The 22,426-nt window shown below is 44.0% G+C and overlaps 3 protein-coding genes across 6 annotated transcripts; 2 read left to right on the top strand and 1 right to left on the bottom strand.

Annotated features, from left to right (window-relative positions):
* Window positions 1-5: 5 nt before the first annotated feature.
* Window positions 6-3,903, bottom strand: LOC122170124 (protein-L-isoaspartate(D-aspartate) O-methyltransferase-like). 3 transcript variants are annotated; one of them, XM_042836762.1, is made up of 9 exons: window positions 3,804-3,903; window positions 3,588-3,714; window positions 3,367-3,471; window positions 2,836-2,867; window positions 2,226-2,330; window positions 1,728-1,848; window positions 1,029-1,114; window positions 672-841; window positions 6-394 (listed from the first exon to the last, which is right to left on the bottom strand). In XM_042836762.1, the coding sequence occupies exons 2-9, from the start codon at window positions 3,700-3,702 to the stop codon at window positions 382-384; spliced, it is 747 nt and encodes a 248-aa protein (XP_042692696.1). In that variant the 5' UTR covers window positions 3,703-3,714; window positions 3,804-3,903; the 3' UTR covers window positions 6-381. The 3 variants fall into 3 exon arrangements, with proteins under 3 accessions (XP_042692696.1, XP_042692697.1, XP_042692698.1); XM_042836763.1 differs by having other exon boundaries at window positions 3,794-3,896; XM_042836764.1 differs by having other exon boundaries at window positions 3,817-3,888.
* A 225-nt stretch (window positions 3,904-4,128) lies between these two features.
* On the top strand, window positions 4,129-9,370 carry CCDC32 (coiled-coil domain containing 32). 2 transcript variants are annotated; one of them, XM_042836765.1, is made up of 4 exons: window positions 4,132-4,328; window positions 4,483-4,726; window positions 7,131-7,287; window positions 8,654-9,370. In XM_042836765.1, the coding sequence occupies exons 2-4, from the start codon at window positions 4,489-4,491 to the stop codon at window positions 8,790-8,792; spliced, it is 534 nt and encodes a 177-aa protein (XP_042692699.1). In that variant the 5' UTR covers window positions 4,132-4,328; window positions 4,483-4,488; the 3' UTR covers window positions 8,793-9,370. The 2 variants fall into 2 exon arrangements, with proteins under 2 accessions (XP_042692700.1, XP_042692699.1); XM_042836766.1 differs by lacking the exon at window positions 8,654-9,370 and having other exon boundaries at window positions 4,129-4,330; window positions 7,131-7,291.
* A 7,405-nt stretch (window positions 9,371-16,775) lies between these two features.
* On the top strand, window positions 16,776-17,857 carry LOC122170092 (prolactin-releasing peptide receptor-like). The gene is given in 2 exon segments (XM_042836714.1): window positions 16,776-17,655; window positions 17,658-17,857. Coding segments are annotated over 2 exon segments (1,080 nt in total).
* The last annotated feature ends 4,569 nt before the right edge of the window (window positions 17,858-22,426 follow it).

The following is a 22,426-nucleotide window of genomic DNA, read 5'->3' as shown; positions in this document are numbered from 1 at the left end:
TGAGGGTGGGTCATTGCATTGTGTCTTATTTTTCTCCAAACATGAGGCAGAGCAGTCAATATTAAAGAGTATTTTTAGTGAAGTTTTAAGTATGCCTGTATGCTTTTGGAATTCTCTGTCAATAGATGTTATTTGTAGCTTTACAGAGAGCGTATCTGGAATTATCTGGATCGAATCACTGGAACTAGACACTGCCTCCAACAGCATCTGCTGGAGAAACATCATTTTTCTCCATTCCTCCATAACAAGCTCATTAAAACAGCACTAAGTGCATCCACTGATACAGCTTCCACTCAAAAAGCAAAGCCGCACAGACCATCTACAGCCACAAGTCCCACTCATGAACTTTCTGAGGTGACTTTAGAGATATCCTTCCATCTGTCAAAATTCATCCCTGAGGCAAAGAAAACAACTGTTACTGCCATGCATTTGCCTTCAGTTCAGTGACAGAATTCAACAGGGTTCAAGTCTTCTGTTTACAATTCTTATCTAATAGAAAATGCATTCTACTCTCCTGCTGTGCTTTCCTAGCCAAGCTTCTTTCTTCTGACTTTTACAAACAGCATCTGCCAGGAATCCAGGATCTCTCAGCAAAGCCAGCAGTCAAGGAGAACAAGCCCACAAGGAGAGCTGGGAGGAGAAACGCTGCTCAAGGGAGAAGAAAAGTTTACCGAGGCCACTGCTTTTCCTTATCTGTCAGAGGAACATAGATCACACCCATCAGCTGTGTTTCAATTATCTGCCCATCGCTGGTTTTGTCGTATTGCATCAGAACTTGGTTTGCACCTTCAGGACCAACAGGCAGTATCAGCCGTCCTCCTGGCTTCAGTTCATTCAACAACTGGAAAGCAGAGAAATCAGGAAGAAAAAAAAAAAAAAAAAAAAAAAAAAAAAATGTACAACAAAAGCCAGCCAAGCTTGCCAGCTGTAGGTAAAACAGACTGAAAAGGAAGGTTCCAGTGGTTCTCTAATTAATAATTGTACCGTGGCTCCTAGTGAAGGCATGTAACTGTATCATTAACTCTTACCTCCTGTGGAACTTTTGGTGCTGCTGCTCCAACATGGATGGCATCGTAAGGAGCCTCTTCAGGGTACCCCTGCCTGCCATCTCCAACTGCAGGAGGAATAAGCATGCAGAAATGACTTTTGTTCAGACATCATACAAAAATCTAAATTCTTTCCATTGAAATCTAGAGTAGGAAAACTTTGTAGCAAGACTGCAATCTGAAATCCCAAATCAGAGCACTGACCGGTCTGCTAAAAACATAGCATGGGTTTACGTTTTAAAAACCAGGAGAGATTTCTAGAATTGTCAAAGCCAGAAGGGCCTTTAAGTAACACAGTGGTTTTGTGTAGTCTTGAGATTCCAGACACTGAAGGAGCTGACAAATTAAAATAAAACAAAGGGAAACAAAAAATATGTGCAGACTTATTCAAATAAACCAAATCCTGGATGTGAACAACCACTTTCCTCTAAAGAATATCTCTTCCTGGAATAAGATAGGTACAAGACATTTAGAAGATAGACTGCCCACAGCAGTGAATGCTATTTGCTTATATCCTAGAGTTCGAGCCACTATTACACTGTGCTTATTTAGCCAGAGGTTTCTACCGACAGGTAGAAAGCAGCAACACGAACTGGAGCAATTGCTTCAACAAGCAGAGCTCTGCTGACAGCCAGAGCTAATGCACGTTCACAGGAGAGGACAGGCATCCAGAGAGCTCACCCACGAGTTTTATACGGCCAGAACTGAGCAAAGTTGGATCATCTTCTTTGACGTTTCTGATGGATTCATTTACCAGCTCTTTGATATGTTCTATGCCCACAGCTTTCCCTGTTGGGCCTACCTAAAAAGGAAACAGCAAACATACACCTATAGACCTCCCAGTACATAGAAATACAGACATATTTTGTACATCCTGTATGTACAGAAACACATTTTATATGACAAGTTACTGTAGGGACTGAAGTATTTCCAAAAAGAATCTTAAGAGCAGTTTCAGAACAAGAAGGTGCAAACACTGTGGCATGATGGTTTTAAGGCTGAATAGTCCCAGTTACATTAGCAGATACAATATGCACTCTGGAAATTATTGTATTTGTCACTACTACAAGCTAGCTTAGGAAGAGTTCACTCCTTCCCTCTGTGCTTTCCATGCCAGCTATAGCAAGCTACCTGTCCTGGGGTACCTTGCTTGCTAGGAATGCAGTCATTTGAGCTTACCATCCTGGCAAAGCAAGCTGTGAGATATCCACTTCCAGATCCAACATCCAGTGCTTTCGCACCTTCCACAAGCTGATCCTTCAGCAGTTCCAGTGCATGGGCATGCTGCGTTGGTACAAACACAGGAGCGTGAAACATCACATTCTACTTTCTTTCTCCTATAACTTTTCATTATGTTGTTTCACGCATTTGGTGCTCTGCTTTAAACACAGCACAGCAAGCATTTTGTCTGACACATGCTGAGTGAGAGAAGTGTTTCATCTTTGATATCTTTTTTACAGAATAGCATTTAGGAAAAGGTTCAGCAATAATACATGAAGCAACAAAAAGAGCAATCTCATGCAACAATTGGACAGTGCTAACAGTTAGCCTTAGTTACATGGAATTTCTACCAGAACATACTTTTAAGTCAACATTAAAAAATTTCACATATATAGTACTTAAAGAAACAGTCTTGATACCATGCCCATGGGACCTTTTTCACCTTTCTGCTCTAGTAATTAAGTAAAATTAGAGGGGGGGAAAAAAAAAAAAAAAAAAAAAAAAAAAAAAAAGAGGAGGTACAAAAAATTCCCTTAATTTCTGGTAAAAGTGGAAAGTTTTATCTCACCATATGTGGTGCACTGATTGTAGCCTTGTATCCTAAAAGGAAGCCAGGTGACAAAAATTATGTGACAAAGAAGCAACAGTGAAAAGGTTCAAGTAATTCTCTCCCCTTTCCCTAAAAACATGAAAACATTTTTCTTTTGCCTCATTAAAGCACTTCATTGGCTCCTAATCTGTAGAATAACTAATGAGACCAAGATAGCTTTCCACTGCTTCAGTTCTCAACTATTCCAACTTCTACCCTCAACTCATTAATCAGAATGCTCTGCAACTATCACAGGCTGTGCTTGTTTCTATTCCACAAGTCAAATTCAGAGCAAACAACACACATTTTGAACAGTCTATACTGTTCCTTCCTCTGGATCCCACTGTTGAAATACTGATGAGAGCTGCTCTTCTTAAAAACTCACCCACTGCTTTGGTGAGAGTGCTGCCAGCACACAGAACTCAGAGCGACCTCAAGCCCCTCTCTGCCATCGTGCCTAGCTCAATCAGCACGAACAACATACAAACGGTGATACTGCAAGCTGCTCACCAATAGATTGAGGGGAATCCATGTATGGGAAATATTTGATGTAGTGCCCTCTGTCAGTAGCTAGCAACACGTCAAAGACTCGCTGGGATTTAATGATTCCTTTTTCTGGAATACAGACAAAAACAAAAACAGGGCTTAAATGCACAGTAGCAAGTCAAAGACCAACCACCAACCCACCCAGAATACCCACAGACAGCCCCGAGCACACGCTCTGCACTCACTATAGAGGTTGTTGACCAGCTCGGGGTGCGTCTTCCCGCTGGAGGTCCAGGCCATGCTTCTAGAGAACAGCAGTCCCATCAGTGCCAACGTCACACAGGGCAGCAGGCGACTCATCCCACGGCCGGCCTAAGAACGGGAGCACCCCACAGCTCAACCTTGTCTTACTTTCAACTCCTACCCCCACCCCTGCAGCTCCCCGCCGTACCAGCACTCACCGCGCAGCCTCACCGTGCCCCGCTGCCCGTTGCCAAATGTAACAGCTCCCTCGCCTGAGCTGCGCAAGAAAACTTCCGCCCTTTGTCAAGATGGCGCCGCAGCGGCGTCACTCTCCCCTCAAGCCTCCAGCTTATTCCCATCACTTCCTTGTCAGGCCGTGACTGTTTAGCGGGAAAACTTCCGCCCTTTTCCAAGATGGCGCCGAAGTAGCGTCACTCTACCCTCAACCCTCCAACCTATGCCCTTCCCCCCGCCCTTCCCCCCCCTTGCTTCCGGGGGAGCGCGGTGACTGGTTAAAATCAGAGGTCGGAGCGTGGTGATTGGCTGAGCTCAGGTACCAATCGGCGTTCTGCCAGAAGTCGCTGTGACTTCCCGTGTTGGCGGTGCTGAGGCGCCGGGGGACGATTGGAGCGGTTCTGCTGTGACCCGAACAACCACGTCCCGGAGAGCTGTGGTGACAGGAGTCGAGGGGGTGCCGGAACACTGCGGCCTAACACCGTGAGAGGCTCTTCGGGCCCTGAAGGGTGTAAGTGTTGCGTTGTGAGGGGAGGCTCCGGAGGAGCTATGAGATGTCCCTCAGTGCTCCACTGGGGTGGTTTGGGCAAAAGGCAGTGGCTGGTGAGAGGCAGAGAGACACTGAGTCGTTCTCACCGTGTGCCACTTGTACCCTCCCTGCAGGCCTTCATGATGAGAACGATTGAGAGCATCAACTCCATGGTCATCAGGCCCAGCGAGGACCTCTGGGCTGAAATCTGCTCGTGTCTGCCACATCCAGACCAGAAGGATGCCAGTGAGGCCTTCACTGATTCATTCCTGGATTCCTACAAAAACGGAGGAAGCCAGGGCAATGGAGTCCCTTCCCAACCAAACCCAAAGCCCTGGGCGCCCCTGAATGACTCGGAGGTGTATTTAGCATCCCTAGGTGAGTGTTGGGTAAAGCTTTGGGTAGGCTGAGGTGCCTGCTGACAACTGTGGCATCAGAGGGGGCGCTGCTCACATCTTTGGTTGGTTTTTGCAGCTTAGAAGTACTCAACAGAGCTCCACACTCAGTTATTGCATTAGTGGAATTGAGAAACACAGCTGGAGCCTGTCATAGAATAAAATGGCTTAGCTTGGAAGTGTCCTTAAAGCCCATCCAGTTCCAATGTCCTGCTGTGGGCAGGATTGACATCCATCAGATCTTGGGACTTGATCAGGATGGCGTGATGGATGGGAATGGGATTGAACATTTAGAGTCTCTTTGGGCAGCATGTATCAGGGCCCCACCACCCTCAGAATAAAGAATTCCTTCCTAACATCTAAGCTACACCTCCCCTCTTTTAGTCTAAAGCCATTCCTCCTTGTCCTATCACTATTTCTCTGTGTAAAAAGTTGGTCCCCCTCCTGCTCATAAGCTCCCCTCAAGTACTGGAAGGGTGCAGTGTATTTCCATTGTTGCTGACTTGGGAAGGGGAAACGTGTTTTGAAATCATTATAAGCCTTTGTGTTGCTGTATTGCCAGCATTTGTCTCCTGAGGCTCCAAGAAATAATTAGATGTTTCTGAGTGTAAAGAAAAAAAGTCAAGTAATTCTGTGACCTGATTTTTGGGGGGAGACAGAATCAGGAAAGATGCTTTCTAAATAATGTTTGCTGGAATCTTTGTTCTAACATATGGGAGATTATACAGATAATCTCAGTGCTATTGCTTAATTCCTGCATAATCTATAAAACCATAAATTGATCGTTAGCTGTGTAAAAGCTAATAGAAACATGTGATATGAGGGAAGTCAACATCCTAGCACGGCTAAAAGCAGCAGTCATTATCTCTAAGGCCATGGATTAGCCACCCTTTTTAAAATAATTTCCTGATCTCTTCATGTTCTACAGCAGCAGTCAGTTCCAGGAAGGATGCTCCTGCTGCCTGTTAGGAGAAGCCTTTGGGGTTCCTCTGTGCTCTAACAGTTCAGCTGCTATTCATCCAGTCATAGTAAAATATTCATTGTTATGGCTCTTTTCTGCTTTTTCCTTTTTGTGGAGTTATTTTTATTTTGGGTCAATTTATAATCTGGTTCTCAGTGCAGCCACCCATGTGCTTGGCTTATGTATGACGTTTCTGCATGCAGAAACAGGCCAGGAGAAATGGGGATGGTGTGGCAGAAGTGGATTTTAAGCTTTTATTTCTGCCAGAGCCTCCATGTTGACTTTGTTACTGTTTTAGCTTTCTGTGAAACAACAGTCTAAGTAGAGGTTTTGGTATCTGATCAAAGGTGCCATAGCAGCAAGACAGAATTTGCTCTTCTAGTATTAATTGTTGCTGCAGTTCTAATGTGCTCAGAAAATGCTAATGGATAAATTTTCACAAGCAGGCTTCAGACTAGATCTGTACTTGTTTTCATACAGTCAGGATGAAAGCATAACTCTAGCATAAACTTTCTTTTGTGTATTCTGGTTAAGCCAGCAGAAGCATAAAGTTGTTGTGGCTTTCTACATGGCCAGGATTAGCAATTGTGGAATGGTACCATCAGCCTGTCAATATATTTGGGCAGATAATGATATTTCAGGTCTTAAGAATTGTTAGAGCCAGATACTTCCAGTGACAGCTCAATTCTGTAACACAGGGCAAGCTCCAAAAAGAGTCACAGGAGAGCTGCTCTGTTGTGAGCTACTGCAATTCAACTAACATATCATACACCTTTTTGTAAAAAGTGTGAGTACAAGTTAATAGCTGGCCCAATTTAAGGAAGAATCTGTTATAAAGAGATTTTGTGATGGGAGAAACTCATTAAATTTGCTTACTTGCAGCTTTGTGTATTGTGGCTGAATCGCACTGTGTCTGCTAAGAACACTGTTTTCATTGTAACCTGTGGCTGAGAAACTCACAATATCATGTTCTGCTCTGAGATATCCTACTGATAATACTGCTGTGCTCACTGCAGTTTTTTTCCCCTCAGTTTGGGCATTATTTGGATTTCATACTACAGTTAGTGTGATTTCTATTCCATGCCAATTTGCGTGGAAATTGTGGGAACACAGTGCATTTGAGATCAGTACCCTTCTGTGCAATTTCATCAAAACTCAGTAGTAAGTGGAAAAGTCATTAAAGCTAAGAAGTGGGCAAAGTGGACTGATTGCTTACACTCTGTTTCCTTCTGAAGAGTCACCTAAAATTACATGGAGGAAATACTGTCATGCAGACTTCAAATGCAAGAAAAAAGTTACTTTATGAAGACAAAGTATTGAAATGTTAATTTGACCTTTTTGATATTGAAGTGCAGACACTTGTGGGTTTTTTTCCTCCTTTCCCTCAGAAAAATATAATAAAGAGCTCTGATTTGCCTCTTCACAGAGAGAAAGCTGATGAGAATTAAAGGTTTGTCTGAAGAGGTGACCTCCAAGGACATGCTGCGTACTCTGTCACAAGCTAAGAAGGAATGCTGGGACAGGTTCCTCCAGGAGAAGTTTGAGTCTGAATTTTACGTAGAGGGACATGAATCTGATGAGAGGTAATAAGCAGATCAATAAGGAATTGTTGCAACTTGCAATATGACATTGTGACAGAAGGTCTCACTGCACATTTGCTAGACTGACACAGGCTTTCTGAGCAGCTTTGGTAATGCCAGTTGGGTCACACTAGAGGGACACATGGGACATGTATGGACTGAACTTTCAAAGCTGTGTACTGAATTTTATTTTATTTTATTTTATTTTATTTTATTTTATTTTATTTTTTTGCATTCCTCTTACCTAGGTGATCCAGTAAGGAAACAACTGGAACCTACTTGACAATTTCCTTTGTCGCACTTGGGGTAGGGGGGAAGTGTCTTAATGGGTCTCAAATTCCCTTTTTTAAGGGTTAGCTTTTAACAGTGAACTTCAGACCATTCCCTGCATCTTTGTGAGGGCCTAGACAAACACTGCTTCAGAAACAAGTGGGATTTGAAGCTCTTTCCAGGGTTGATATCAGATCTGAAATTTGATTTCATGATTCTCAGTTCAGTGCCTCTCTTACAATGCTTCCTCTCTCACCCATTACTCTTTTGTAGATGATGTATGAATTAAGATGAGAGTCCTTTCCTAGACGCTAAAGCAATCTACATTCTCAATTACTTATAATGGTCTCTATATTTCTCTTTTCTGAGCTGTCATTTTTCATGATTGCTTCTATTTGGAAAAAAAAAAAGATTATCTTTCTCCCTTAAGAAGAATCTACTTAAGCTCATTTTGGAGTTCAAGTATGAAAAATAATTTATGTTTATAATAGGTCTTAGATTCTTTCTTTGACAGTTAACTTGATTTATATTTAAAAGCAAGTTGTAGACAGAGGTGTTCTCTCTACTCTGTTTTTAAAGGCTGGGGACATTAGCCGTGAAAATGTTTTCATTGCTAGACTTTGACTAAATGAAGTTAGAGGTCACCCTTAAATGGTACTGAGCTATTTGAAGCTCATCCAGCAGTGTAATTAAGCAAACCTTAACTTTTAAGTGCACAAACAATCTCAAGGACACTACCGAAATTTCTGCTATTGTAGAAGAGCAAGAGCAAGTTAATTTTGTTATGCAAGGATTGAATGAATTGTGTCACTTCTTGGCAGATGAGCATATGCACACATTTCGGAGTTATATTAAGTTTTAGTCAACATTTAAATGAAGACAGAATTGGTCTTTTCCATGAGACCAGCTATTGTGAAATAGGCTGTAAGAGATTAAGTATATTAGTATATATTTACATACTTCTGTAGTATTGTTAGCATTCTAGGATGTAGGTGTACTGCCTATATTTCCCCCTTAACCTTCCCTAGTTAGTCTAAATCATACCTTGTGAAGCTTTATTACTTGTTTTATCTTTTGTTGTGTCTTTGCTTTCTCTCAGCACCCTGGAGCATCTAAAGCGATGGCTGCAACCTGATAAAGTGGCCATCAACGCTGAAGAGGTACAGTACCTCATCCCTCCAGAATCACAGGTAGAGAAACAGGAAACTGAAGAAGAGCATCCAACTGCTGAGCAGTGAGATATGCAGCAACCATGCCACAGAGCTGTCTCTTGTCCAACCCTGATGAAGCTGTGTGCAGCAACAGTAATGCTAGGAAGAGGGTGGGGGTGTAATGAGTGCCAATTGTCAGCCATTTAAAGACAATGAAATGAAATCCAACAAGAAAACAGTACTGGACCTCCAAGGATATTGACTGGCATTTTTTGTGGACAAGAGTGGAACAGAATTTGCTGAACTGAAACCTTTTTTTGATGTAGTCCTAGTGTGTTAGCAACCAAATCATTCTGGCATGAATGTGAATTGTTTGTAACTCATCAGGAGGCATATTGAACTGTAGCAGTTGTTTAGAAGCATCAGAAAACATAATGGTCTAGAATAGAACAGATAAAACAACGTTGACATTAAAGGTCGATAGAGGGAAGCAGCGTACATCTTCTGTCAGATAAAGAAAGCTCTTACCAGGGAAATTGGAGGGGTAGTTCTAGTAGCTTAAGCACATTGGATTGTTCATTGTGTATGAAATTACACTTTTAAAAGGAGCTTATCACGTTCACTGTTTCCTATCTCTGTTAGTTATAAATGTGCTGTTTCATTCACTGCTGGCTGTTATTCTGTTGCTGCTTCTTCAGTGTCGTGACTGGGTGTTTGTCCACACCATTAGCTTTGTGCCATAACCACCCACTGCAGCCTCACCATTCTCTAAAGCAGTCACACGTAATTCTCCATTAGAACAAACGTGAACATTTGAGAAACACGGTGAGTCACCTGAATGTCAATGATACAAGGCTCACAAAGCTTTGGTGGTGTTGAAAAGGATTCCTTTGTCATCTTTCAAATGCCTCTATTCATTTATCTTTAAAAATAATTCTGCTTTGCTGTATTCAGATACAGCACTGTAAATGCCATCTCTCACCTGTGCTGTCAAGCTACAATGAAGGCACGTCTGAGCATTTATCAGAAATTGAACGTGCTGAGAGAAAGATGCAATTTCTTTTTCTGAACCCAAGCTATTTTGCAGTCAATACATTTCTTTCTTGCCATTAGCAGTGAGTGAAGATGCTTTATATTATGTTGTCTATTGCCATTAAAGTTATTTGAGCTAGAAATGTATTCATAATAACTGTACCAAAACATTTAAAGTCCCAGATCCATGTAATGGCTCTGCAGTGTCATATCAGCTCCACTCACCGGTTTTGGCATGGCTAAGAAAGCTGGCAGAGAACTATGCAGTATGGTTTTGTTACATTATCATGCAGGAAGAAACACAAGTTTTCTGTTTGTAGCTGTTGATTGATACTGTCAGCACAAGACAGTAAATTAGGTCCTGAAGCAGTGCAGCATTGTCTTTTCAGCAGAGACTTAGACCTGCCAAAACATAAACGATAATAGATTGGCATTTAATTGGAGACCACATCCAAATCAAGCAGTGAGTCCAGCCCCATCAATCTGCAGGCTTGCTCTGAAGGTTGTCTGACTCAATGGGGATGTAAACATTAGGACTGAAAAAGACAAATCAGGAGTTTAAAGATTCTATAAGTACACAAACAGTCTAGTTTTAAACTTTGACTACATATAAATATTGACAACTGAGTAGCCAAATCCTTTATTGCTCAAGGAAAGAGACAGCATCCACTGAAGGCACCACAGTGTTTGGAAGAACACGTGCTGGGAGCTGCCAGATAAACCACACTTTGGAAACACTAACCTAAAGGGAATCAGATTTGGGATTATCTGTACTTAAAAACTCATACTCTAAGACTGTTTTTTTACAATACAGCTCAAACAGAATATATGGAAAAGGTGTGATGTGTGCATTTGTTGATGTTATGTGTGATTTCACTGGTGAGAATATTACTTGGAGCTGTTATGGTTTATAATAGGAAATGGTTTATAATATGATGATAATATTGATAATAATATTATATATTTTATATAATTATATATAATATATATAATATATTATATAATATATATACAATGTATTATATATAATTATATAATTATATATATTATTATTATAATTACGTATATTATAATTAATATATTTATATATAATGATGATAATATTATGGTTTATAATAGGAATTGGGAGCTGTTGAGCTCCCAAACAAAGCCTCGCTGGTGTGAGCAACATTTCCATTAAGGATTTTTTTTCCTTACACAGCAACACCTGCCTTCTTATTGGTGGCAATAATTCACACACTGGGGGATGTGCCCATCTAAACAGCAACAACAGCAACAAAGGAAGAGCTGCTGATAACAGCACTGTGATAGAGGAAAGCAAACCATCAGTGATACGGTTTGAATGCAGTGTGTTCAGACTACTACGCACAAGCATGTACATACTATCAAACATGGATTGTCATTGTTAGAGTGTGAGAAACTACTAATCACATGTTAGCCCTTCTTATCTGTGCCTTTTAATGTCAGTTCTCAGCATGAAAGGACATTTCTCTAAACTCCAAAATTTCCCAAGAGCTCCTATGCACTAATACAGGGAAAAGAGGTGGTTCACAATGTGCTTAAAGAGATGACATCAAGCCAAAGCATGAGTAAGTATGAAAGTAAGTATAATGAGTAAGTATAAGTAAGTATAAGAATATTCCGCTCCTCTTTAATGGGCAGGCCATCTAGGATTTTGAGTTAAGAGTGCTGCCGCAGTCCACGCTGTGATGGCCATTTTGTAGGAAAGGTGGCCAGGATGGACATTTCCAGAAGTCAGTTTGGGTAATCTCTGCTAACAGATGGTGAACTCCTGGCACCCACAAATATTTCTAAGAGATGACAACATTCATCCCAAAAAGGGGATGGAAACCACAGCAAACTCACATTCCCTGTCATCAGCCATGCAGGGTAGGTTGGGCACAGGGATGTCATTGCAGACACCCCAAAACTGGTGCTCCAAAAAGCACTGCTGATTGGTGGATGAGGATTGAGGATGAGGACTGCGGCTTCCAAACTCAGATCTGAACCTACTAGCCTGACCTCTTGTATCCAATCAGAGCCAAAAATTCCTGGCAAGGGGAAATACGAGACCTGGGATGAGGGATTTATCCTACAGCTCTATGAAAGTGATAAAGATTAGGTCAGAGAAGGCTCTTCCAGGGTAAGGATGTGTGGGGTAAAGCCTTGGCCAGCATGGGGTGTATGTGTCCATCCCAGCCAGCAGTAATTCATTATTTTCTATCATGTTGAAGCCACATCTCTCATCTAAAATGATCTTTTAAGAGCCTTCTGCTTTCCTTATCAGAATGTTCTGCACTTTAAAATTAACGGCTGCTCCCGGCCAGGCTATGGAAGCAGAGATTATTTTCTTCCTGCTGAGTGTTTGGTGGGATGAGTGCCCCTCTTTACAGCCAGCTCTTAGCCAGTTTCAATAGCACTGATCCACATTCATCAGACAGAGGCAAATTTACAGCCTTCTCCCACCAAAAGTCCTAATTTTGTTGAACTTCTCCTAGGACTGCTCTGAGAATTTCCATTCCTACAAAAAATAAAAAAACAAACAAATAAATAAAAATTAAATTCTAGCAGCGGATGATGATGATTTTTTAATTTTCTCTTAATTAAATAAAACATGAAGGTGAAAAGATCTTTCATAAGAAATCAGACACAGAGCTGATGGGCAGTGACCTGCTTTGGATCTGGCAGCCAGATACCCAACCATGTTAAACAAGCAGCTCTGATACCCTGCACTTCCTAATTGTGGAGTGCGTGGGGATTGGTGTGTCATTCCATAACCCCCCAACCTACACTGAGTGATCAAGACCATTGGAGATCCACTGAGGTTTTGGCTGAACTCCCACGTATTTTCTGCTTTTAGTCCAGTTTGGGAGACTATAAAATTAACCCCAGCAGCAAAGAGGATTTAAGTCCAAAGCCACAAATACAAATCCCCTTGGCCAACTCTTCCTGCCATTCCCAAGAGAAGTCAGGTCACTTGGATGTTCTGATCCAAATTTGCTGCTGAAATCTGTTGGTAGCACAGAGACAGGTATCTGTGTAATGAGGTGATTTTGGAGTACATTTTGAGCTCCCCAGACCTCCCCCTTCCTGGTCCATCACTATGGGATCCCCATGCTGCATGAAACCAAAGCTCATGGTCACCAATCAGCTCTAGCCAAACATCAGCCCTTGAGGTCAACAGTTCAATGGTCCCTGGCTTTAACTTCAGCTCATTACCACCAAGTTAGTCATAGTGCTATTGCATAATGAAAGGAAAACAGTTACAGCAGTCAATGGACATTGATAGGATTCTTTGCCACTTGGCAGCCTCTCAGATCTCATTGGAACTCCTTTGCTATGAATTTGATCTTGTAACTGAAATCAAGATCGTATGGCATAACTACAACACATTGATCAACAGCCACTAAGGTTAAGTCTTTCCCAGCCCTAGAATCTCTCTACATGTTTCTAAAATCTTGGTCCATACATCAGTTCACCAGGATGAAATCATCTGGGAATCATTTCCAAAGTCCATTTCCACTTCCAAGTGGGAAAGCCCTCTCTGGCTGCTACAAGATGGGACCAGAAGGATGGGAAAAATGAAGAGAGGTTTTAACAAAGAAGAGATGCAGCCCCAAAACAAGTAGTAGCACTTGCATATGCTTCAGCATTCAACAGTTACTAGTATTTTGCAGGTGCTGTGCAGCATTTCATTACACCACTGTATCTCAATGGCATCGCTACAAGATCTTGACCTTAGCCCCAGCGCAATGGGAAGCGCACTGAGATGGACAAAGGGTTTCCCAGATATCTCATTTCTGCAACAATATCTATCCCATAAACACCAGATCTGGGAAGAAAATAAACAGTTTTCCAGTGGTAGCCAGTGTAAGTCCAGGAGAAAAAAAAAGCAGAAAAATGAGATGGTAGAGATTTAAGCCTTGCTCTTTGCTCTGTGAGGTCTGTTTCTCTACTCATTCAGCTTACATTTTTGCACGCCAGTTGGGTTTGCAAGCATTCTGAAGCAAAACTTTAGCAAAGCCCAGCTGCCAAAAGGTATGCATGTGGCTCTGACAACACATATCTCCTCTCACATCAAGATTTCCTTACATTGCAACATCCCCATTGCCACCTCCCCCCCGGACCTCCTCCAGCACTAGCTTTGAGGAGCAGATAGAGTCACAAAATGGCTGCAAATAACTCCCAGTCAGAAGAAAATACGTATGTTTCTGTTGGTTTCTATGTTTATTTCCCCCCTATGTGAATCCCTAAAGTTCCTTGCTGGCAGCTCTCCGGCACTTAGTACTCACATTTTTGGGGAGGTAATTTTTCCTTGCTCCATATACAGTTCATGAGCAGCTCCATCACTTCTTCCATTGGCCTGTAAGCTCCTTCACACCACAACCCCAAGGCATGGGAACCCTCTCACCACCAACTGCAGATCTTGTATTACACCAAAAAAGACCAAAAACATGACTCCCTCTTTTTGAAGGTAAAGTGTAAATCTCTTTTTTCCAAAAAGCCCTTTAATCGCTATTTTTAGCATGAGAAAAACATTCTACCAAGCCCCAACAATGACACAGGGAAGGGGGGATGGATTGATTGATTGATTGATTGATTGATTAAAAAAAAAAAAAAAAGTTGTTTGGCTTGGCTCATCCTTTCCTAAATAAAGCTCTGCTGTGACCTTTTGCATCTAACTAGGGACTTGGCTCCACCTGCCTCAACATCTCTGCATGATTCCAACACAGCTGGAGCCTCTGCCCCTTCTTCCTTGCAGCTCCCCTGGCTTCAGTCTCACTCTTTGAGCGCAGGTGCTGCTGTGCACTGGGGTTCAGCCCTGTGGGATACATGCTGTGCCTTATATCTCTGTACCATATTCTTCCCAGTGGTGGTCCCTACTGTCTGGGCTACCATCATCTCATAGTTGGGCCACTCTTGTCCCCTTGAGCAGGCCTTGCTCATCCAATGGTTGGGTGCCCGTTGACCGATGGCTGGCTACTCTCATGCTGTGGGCTGTCCTTGGCCCATCATTGCGACATCCCACAGATGAGCTGTCCTTACCCAATGGTTGGGCATCTGTCACCCCATGGCTGCTATCACCCAATAGCTACTCTCATCCATTGGCCTTCCTCATTCCACAACTGGGCCATACTCACCCTATGGTTGTTCTTTCCCTATGACTAGGCAACACTCACTACACTGTTGGGTGTCCATTGCCCCATGTCTGGACTACCCTCACCCCACATTTGAGAATCCATCACCCCATGGTTTGATGTCCATTGGTCCATAGTTGGGTATTTATTGACCCCTGGTTGGGCATCCACTGATCTGTGGCTGTCCTACCCTCATCCCATGGCTGCTCTCATCTCATGACTGTGCCATCCTTACTCTGTAGTTGGGTGCCCATCATCCAACAGCTGTCCTCACCCCATGGCTATGCATTCAACACCGCATGGCTGCCCTCTGTCCCAAACTGGACTACACTCACACCATAGCTGCTTTTGCTCTACGTCTGGACCATCCTCACACCATGGTTGGGTGTTGGGTATCCATCACCTGATATTTGGCCATTCACTGACCTACAGTTTGGCTTTCCTTCACCCCATGGCAGGACCACACTCACCCCAAGTTTGAGTGTCCATTATCCCAGAGCTGGACATCCATCCCCCCTGCCCCACAACCACCCTCATCATCCTCCCTCAGGCAGAGCAGCCAAGGACCTTCACATGGTCCCTGTGCCCACACTCTCCGTTCCCCCCAACTCAGTGAAGAGACCTTACTGCAGAACAGCGGGACAAACATGACCATCCCCACACATAGCAGGAATACCCACCCTGCGGGTGGGAATGCCATGCTCCTCCCCAGCTTTTAATCACAGCACTCAGGCATCACAGCAACAATAAGGAGTGAGAGCAAGGATTGCAGCAACGAGAGGACTTGCGGTGAGCAACAGCTGGTGAATGAGATGCATTTCCCTATCCTTTTGAAACAATCAGCGAGCAGAAGGATCTTGGAGCTCTCTCGGAGCTAGGCAAGCTCCACACAGACTACCGGTGGTGAGTGTGCTCCGCAGAGGGAGTCCTGCTTCCTTAAGGAAACAAATATATATATACATATTGATGCTGGATGGAAAGATGGAAAAACTGAAATATGGAAATTCAGTGATCATATTTGCTTCTTGTTTCCATCTAGATTTTTGGTTTCCAGGGCTGGATGCACAGACCTGAAGCTGCTTTAATTATAGCACAAAGCAGAAAAAATATCTCTCAGTAAACTCTGGGAGTTAACTAATAAGGGGTAAGGAGGCTGTTCAGCCTGGGGAACAAAGGTAAATGTGACAGCGTGGGTAATTCTGCTTTTCCCTGCACTTTCAGCCAAAACAGATCTGCACCCAGTTCTGCTGCTGCCAGGAGCTCTGTGGCTGTTCTGAGGACAGCTTCCACACACTCTAAGAAGGACCAAGTGCTGCAGGTAACAAGCCAAAGTGGTGTGGAAAGAGAGAGAGGGAGGATGGGGATGGGAGTGAATGGGGTGCCGAGTTGGCTCAGTGATGGGAAGGCAGTGCACAGGTTTTCCTCTGGAAAGCACTGTGGAGAAGTAAATATCCAAGGGGATGAAGTAATGGTAGGGGAAAAGTTGGGTGGGCTGGGATGTGTTGAACACTCCTGCCCAGCTGTCCAGCTGTGTGGCTGGAGGCAGAGAGACTGCCTCTCTCTTCTCTGTGGCTGACAGCGAGAAACTGGGAGCAAGAAGAAATACGGGTGCCTTTATTTCCCTGCTGCGTGTCAGCTCTGGTTACTTGCAATCTCACATCCCGAGCTGCTTTCCCTAGCAGACAGCTCACAGCAGCAGGAAGACTGTTCAGTTAACCACTTCCTATCCATGCTCCCTGTTTTTTCCACACCAAAGCTTCGGTATGCAACTACAGAGACCTAAACCTTGTGGAATTAGACACTGGGGACTGGTCTTTCTGCCCAGAAGAACAACCACAGTGAGTCTCTCTCCTCTTCAGGGTCAAGCCTTGTTGGGCCCCTGCCTTGCTGAGCCCTTCCCATGGCACTCTCCAATGACTCCTGGCAGAACACCTCAGCCCCTCTCTTCACAGGTCTCGACCTCTTGCTGGAGCTTAAGCCGCTCTTCATCCCTCTCTACGCCACCTTGGTGGCTGTGGCGTGTTTGGGGAACTTCTTCCTCATTCTCCTCATCGCTCTCACCAAAAAGCTGCACTGCACCACCAATTTCCTCATTGGCAACTTGGCAGCGGCTGACTTTGTCATGTGCCTGGCCTGTGTCCCTCTGACTGTCTCCTATGCCTTCGAGGTGCGGGGTTGGCTTTTTGGGATGTTCATGTGCTACTTTGTCACCCTGATGCAGGCCACCACCATGTTTGTCTCGGTGCTGTCCCTCACCGCCATCGCCATTGACCGCTACATTGTCGTGGCCTACCCCATCCGCCGAAGGATAAGCTGCAAGTCCTGTGTCTGCATCATGGCCTGCATCTGGCTTCTCTCCATCCTGGCCTCGGTTCCTACCTCACTGCACACGCAATACTTGGATCTCAACACCATTGGCCATGACATGATCATCTGCGAGGAGTTTTGGAAGCACAAGGAGAGGGAGCGGCTGCTGTACTCATGTCTGATGCTCCTCTTGTCCTACATGCTCCTGCTGCTGGCAGTATCGGTCTCCTTCTGTGCCATCTCCCACCACCTGCAGAAGAGGAACATCCCAGGAGCTGCCTACCCGTGCCAAGACAAGTGGAGCAAAATGAAGCAGAAGACCTTCCGGGTGCTCACCGTCTCTGTAGTTTGCTTTGCTGTCTGCTGGCTGCCCCTCCAGGTCGTCAACTTCATCAGAGACATTGACGAAGAGTTCACCATCCTGGACAAAAGATATGTGAACGTCATCCAGGTCTCATGCCACCTGATTGCCATGACTCTGCCTGCTACAACCCCTTCATCTACGCCTCTCTCCATGACAAGTTCCGCTTCCACCTCAGCAGTTACTTCTACTGCAAGAAGAAGAGCTCCAGCACTGTGTCTTACAAGGTTTCTCGGTTCAACATCTGCTCCACCTTGGCAGACACCCCAGCTGGAGTCCCGGATAAGACAGCTTTGCAAACCAGATTCTCTTAGCTGAACTTCCCCTACAGGCTTGCTCTTGGGCCTGGATGTAGATGCTTGTGCCTGGCGGGGAGAACAAGCACCACGGAACAAAGTGAAGGGATGTCTGTCCTCAAGTAGCATCTCTTCTGAGCAGCTCAAGGACATTTTATTCTTTGACACAAAGCACACCAGCACAACAACAATGAATACCACAACCATGTGAAAATAGCATGATCTTGAGCAGGATTTACCTGCTAGCCCCCATAGAGACACAATGGGCACTGGTGGATGTTTCCACCTGGTCTGACTCAAGAATCAGTGCCAATGAAACAGCTTTCCCTTGCCTTGTTGAAATAGAACAACGTATATATATCTGGATTCACAACTGGGTATATAATTGGTGTGATGGTAGTGTTCCATAAGCTTCAGTTTTCAGGAATGCCTACACACACTGACACAGTCAAAATCTGCCCAAATACGAGTGCTTCATGAGCAAGGAGAAATGTTCATGCTGTACCACTGGTTGTGCAGCAAAGCTGGGGATGGGGTATATACATACACTAGATCTCCAATCACAGCTTACTATGCCAGGAACTGGAGCTGTATTTGCAGCACAAAGACGTCTCCCTGTGGTGTATATAGGGGTGGACAAGATGTTGGGTGCATTTAAAGAAGTCTTTGGAGTACACATTGTCATTTTGTAGAATAAAGATTGTTCCTAAGCAACAGATAGCATTTTCTGCCTCTGGAGGAACACCAGTTCTTTCAGGCAGCATTTAAAGAGCTGTCCATTTTTTTTTGTTTAAATTGCAGTCCATTGGTGAAAGGACCATACACATTCAGAAGTGTGTATTCTTCTGCCAGCTAGCATGCAGGGCACAACACCACAGCTTGTGTTGAGACACTTCCATCATCTACTTGTCTTTCTGAGTAATCTCATCTGCATAACCTCATAGGATAGTCCCAGTTTCTCCAGCCAGAAGTGTGCAGCCAAACAAGACGAAGTAGACAGGGCTCAAAGTAATGGAGTAGGTAATAAGAAAGGTACCAAGCTGTGTGCTTGCTGAGGAAGAAGTCACAGTCTCCACTCAGAGTGGTTTATATGCAGAGAAGTTATATGCTCTTCTCGGGCGGGGATGGGAATCCTGCTCATGGGCTACTCTGACCCCAAAACTGCTGAATAAATTGTGAGTTGGACTCTCGTGTTCCAGATGTTGGTTGGACCTTAACAGCCCTCAGGCAACAACCTGCTGTTGGCTCACCTTACTGCTGAGACCTTCATGGTACACATGGTACACAACACTGCTTACTCTGTTGGCTTCTTGCAGCTTTCTTCTGGCTACATAAGGCTGTGATTAGGACCAAGGCTGAAGTATTTGTGCTGGAGTATTTTGCTAAGCCCAGGTCACTGCTTGTCCCTTCTGCTAATAAAAGTTTTAAAAAGCTCAGGCTGTGCGTTTGTATTGATTTGAACCAAAAAGATAAGGCCTGCAGTCACTCCCCATACATGCAATTTGATCCCTTCACAGGAAAACAGTCAATCTGGAAGTGTTTATCCATCACTGTCACAGGCAGCTGCTTGGAGTCTAGCTGGAACCAGGGCTGGAGCTCTGAGATTTTCAGGGAAGCTTTGCTATGACACAGCTTGGTGGTTCCTTTCTTTCTTTTATTTACAGGGAAATGACTCCCAGTGTGCTTTCACTCATTCGGACTTCTTACTACAGAATTGCCCATACCCCAGATTCACCTGAAATTTTGCAATGGCCAATAATGGGTCTCAATATCCACTTCACACTTCTCAGATTTAGGGTGCAGTAGCCTGCTGCTCCATAGCCTTCTGCTTGAGGAACTCTGCACAAATGTGAGATTGTGCTCTGAATTCCATTTGCCTGCACGCTGCCAGAGAGCACGTGGTGCTCACAACAGCAGTGCTTGATGTGATTAGTTCTACATTTAATTAACTGGGGAAAAAAAAAAAGGGAGATTGAAGCCACCCAGCACTTGCATTTCCCAACCCTGTTGTGCTGCTGAGCACAGAGGATGCCTCTGATGGGGATGAATCAGGTGGGAAGCAGCAAAGAGCTCATGATCATTTACTTAAATTAATGGTTTTTGGAATAATCACATTCCTTCCCTGGGATTTTGCGCTCTGACTGTGCTGCACTTTCAAGTGTGTGGTGGCAGAAGAGAAGTATGGAGCTGGGAGGACAGACAGATGTATGGGTGGGGGTGGATGGATGGATGGATGGATGGATGGACAGATTGACTGCTGGGCTCATGTTCTCCAGGCAGTGAGCACTGCTTTGCTCTTCTGAACTTTTAGTAATGCTGCAACCATGGTTCCTCCACTCAGCACAGTGAGCACTGCCCGTGAATCAACACCCAAAGCCAAGTGCAACCACACGAGTGTTCAGGATGCTGGATAGTTTTTCTAGTGCTGAAGTGCAGTTTGATCCAGTTGTACTTGGTAGGCAACATCAGACCATACAAATAGAAATGCAAATGGACCTTTTCATCTCAGATTTTCAGACTCTGCAGCAAAGCTCATTGCAAGCAGAGATATTCTCTGTGGCAAGGATCACTTTGTTTTGCCACGTGGCTTGAGAGTTTTCTGCTACTCCAAGGGAAGGAGGACTCAAAGCCTAGGAGGGAAAAAAACACACTAATACATAAAAATGTGAACAAACCAATAGCAATTAAAAAACATCCTACAGAGTTGCTGCAGAAGTGAGCTAAAACAGCCAGGGATTTATTTCTTCCACCTTGTAATAGATGCTGATACTTGAGTACCATAGGGCTTGCATGTGGTTTCGGTTTGAAATAAGTGAAGCATCCCAAACAATAGAGATCTGTCCTCATTAGGAGTGATGGTTTGTGTCAGCTGGATGTTCCCAGGAAGGAAGAAGGGAGAATGGGCTCCACCTGCCTTGGCTTGCAGAGCTTTCCCTCGCTAAATGCTGTGTGGAAATCCCCAAATCCCCCTTTCACTTACAAGCAGAGCTAAACCTTTTGGTGACCTTTCCACCTCATTACCTGCCCTGAGAACTGAGGAGAGGGAGGATTTTCTCCCCAGTGCCCAGCTCAGGTTCTTCACAGCTCTGCTGCCCTATTTTTCAGATGTCAAAATCCAGCTAGCAAAGTCTAGCCATGGGCAATTTTATTTTATTTTCTCTCTTGTCATGATGAGCACATGAAGAAGAGGCCATTTCATCATGCTCGGGATGAGTTTGGAGTCCTACTGGTGTTAAAGGACCTGCATGCCAAAGCCACAGCAAATTCTCCAAGTCAAAGAGGGAAGCCATTCTGAGAGGGATGCCAACTGCTCTTGCTGTTGCATGTGTTCGGAGGCAAGAGGAAGCTTTTCTAGACATTACACAGATTTTTTCCCGTGTGGGATGAAGTAGTCTGGTGAATATTATCGGTGCATGGTGTTGAAAAGTGCTCAGGGCTTTACAAGGAAGGCTCTCCTCCTGCTTATTCTCACAGCAAACAAAAGCCGTAAGTAAAATCTTTTTGACCTTTGGCTAAAGATGCAGGGAAGACAAACCAAAGAATGAGAACACATGCAACGTAAAGTCTTAAATAAGCAAATTCACTCCAGCATCATCTCTTGTTTCCTTATCCTATTGCTATGGAAAGATGTAGGGACTTCTCCCTCTTTAACCCTTAGCCAGCTGGAAGGAGCGACACAGCTGGGACATGCTGTAGCTGCTGCTGACCCAGTGGTTTCAATTATATTTTCCTTGAACACAACAGAAAAGAAACACAATAAAGGAACAAACCAGCAATGACAGCAGATGTAGGTTCTGGTTCAGCAGTGTGCAAAGACTCAAGAGGAAGGGGCTAAGGAAGGAGAAGGATTTCCTACAGAGATGGATTGTGGGAAGTGGTAGGAATGATGGCTTTTGGCCATCTGTGTGTCAGTGGCATAGGTTTGATATCCTCAAGGTCATGCTGAAGATCTGCAGGTTTACAAAATCATGGTCCATAGGATGCTGTGATGTGAAGCTCATCTTTGATCTAGTGGGTAGCCATCCTGACCATGACAGGGGCATGGGACTGGATGACTTTTAAGGTCCTTTCCAACTCAAACATTCTATGGTTTTATGGTCCTCCACGGTATCACCAAAGATCCTTGTCCCCATTGAGTGTGATGTATTCAACCACTGTGAGAAAAAAAAAAAAAAAGAATGGGGCACAAAAATTGCCTGATCATTCTTTTGCACACAGAAATAAGCTCATAGAGGTAGAGATGTCTGTGCTAGTAAATCCAGTATGGAAGCAGCCATATTTTTTTATGGTGTTTGGAGGCTATATGGGGTTTGCTCCTCTATGTGTCATTTACTGTCATCTATAGGGGATGAGGATGTGGTCCAAGATGCAAACTCATTGCTTATCAAAGGCTGCTGAGAAACATGGGACAATTTCTTTCAAGTTTCTTACAGAAAAAAAAAAAAATCCTCTCTTCTCAAGATGAGACAAATGAAATGAAGAGGCCTTTCTCCTGCAGGTCCCTTGGCTTCCTCTTCCTCTTCCTCTTCCTCTTCCTCTTCCTCTTCCTCTTCCTCTTCCTCTTCCTCTTCCTCTTCCTCTTCCTCT

This window comes from Centrocercus urophasianus, unplaced genomic scaffold, assembly GCF_019232065.1.
Source record: "Centrocercus urophasianus isolate 14NV4802_14NV808 unplaced genomic scaffold, USGS_Curo_1.0 seq_63, whole genome shotgun sequence".
In the NCBI taxonomy this organism is placed as follows: domain Eukaryota; kingdom Metazoa; phylum Chordata; class Aves; order Galliformes; family Phasianidae; genus Centrocercus; species Centrocercus urophasianus.
This window is presented reverse-complemented; position numbering and strand designations above follow the sequence as displayed.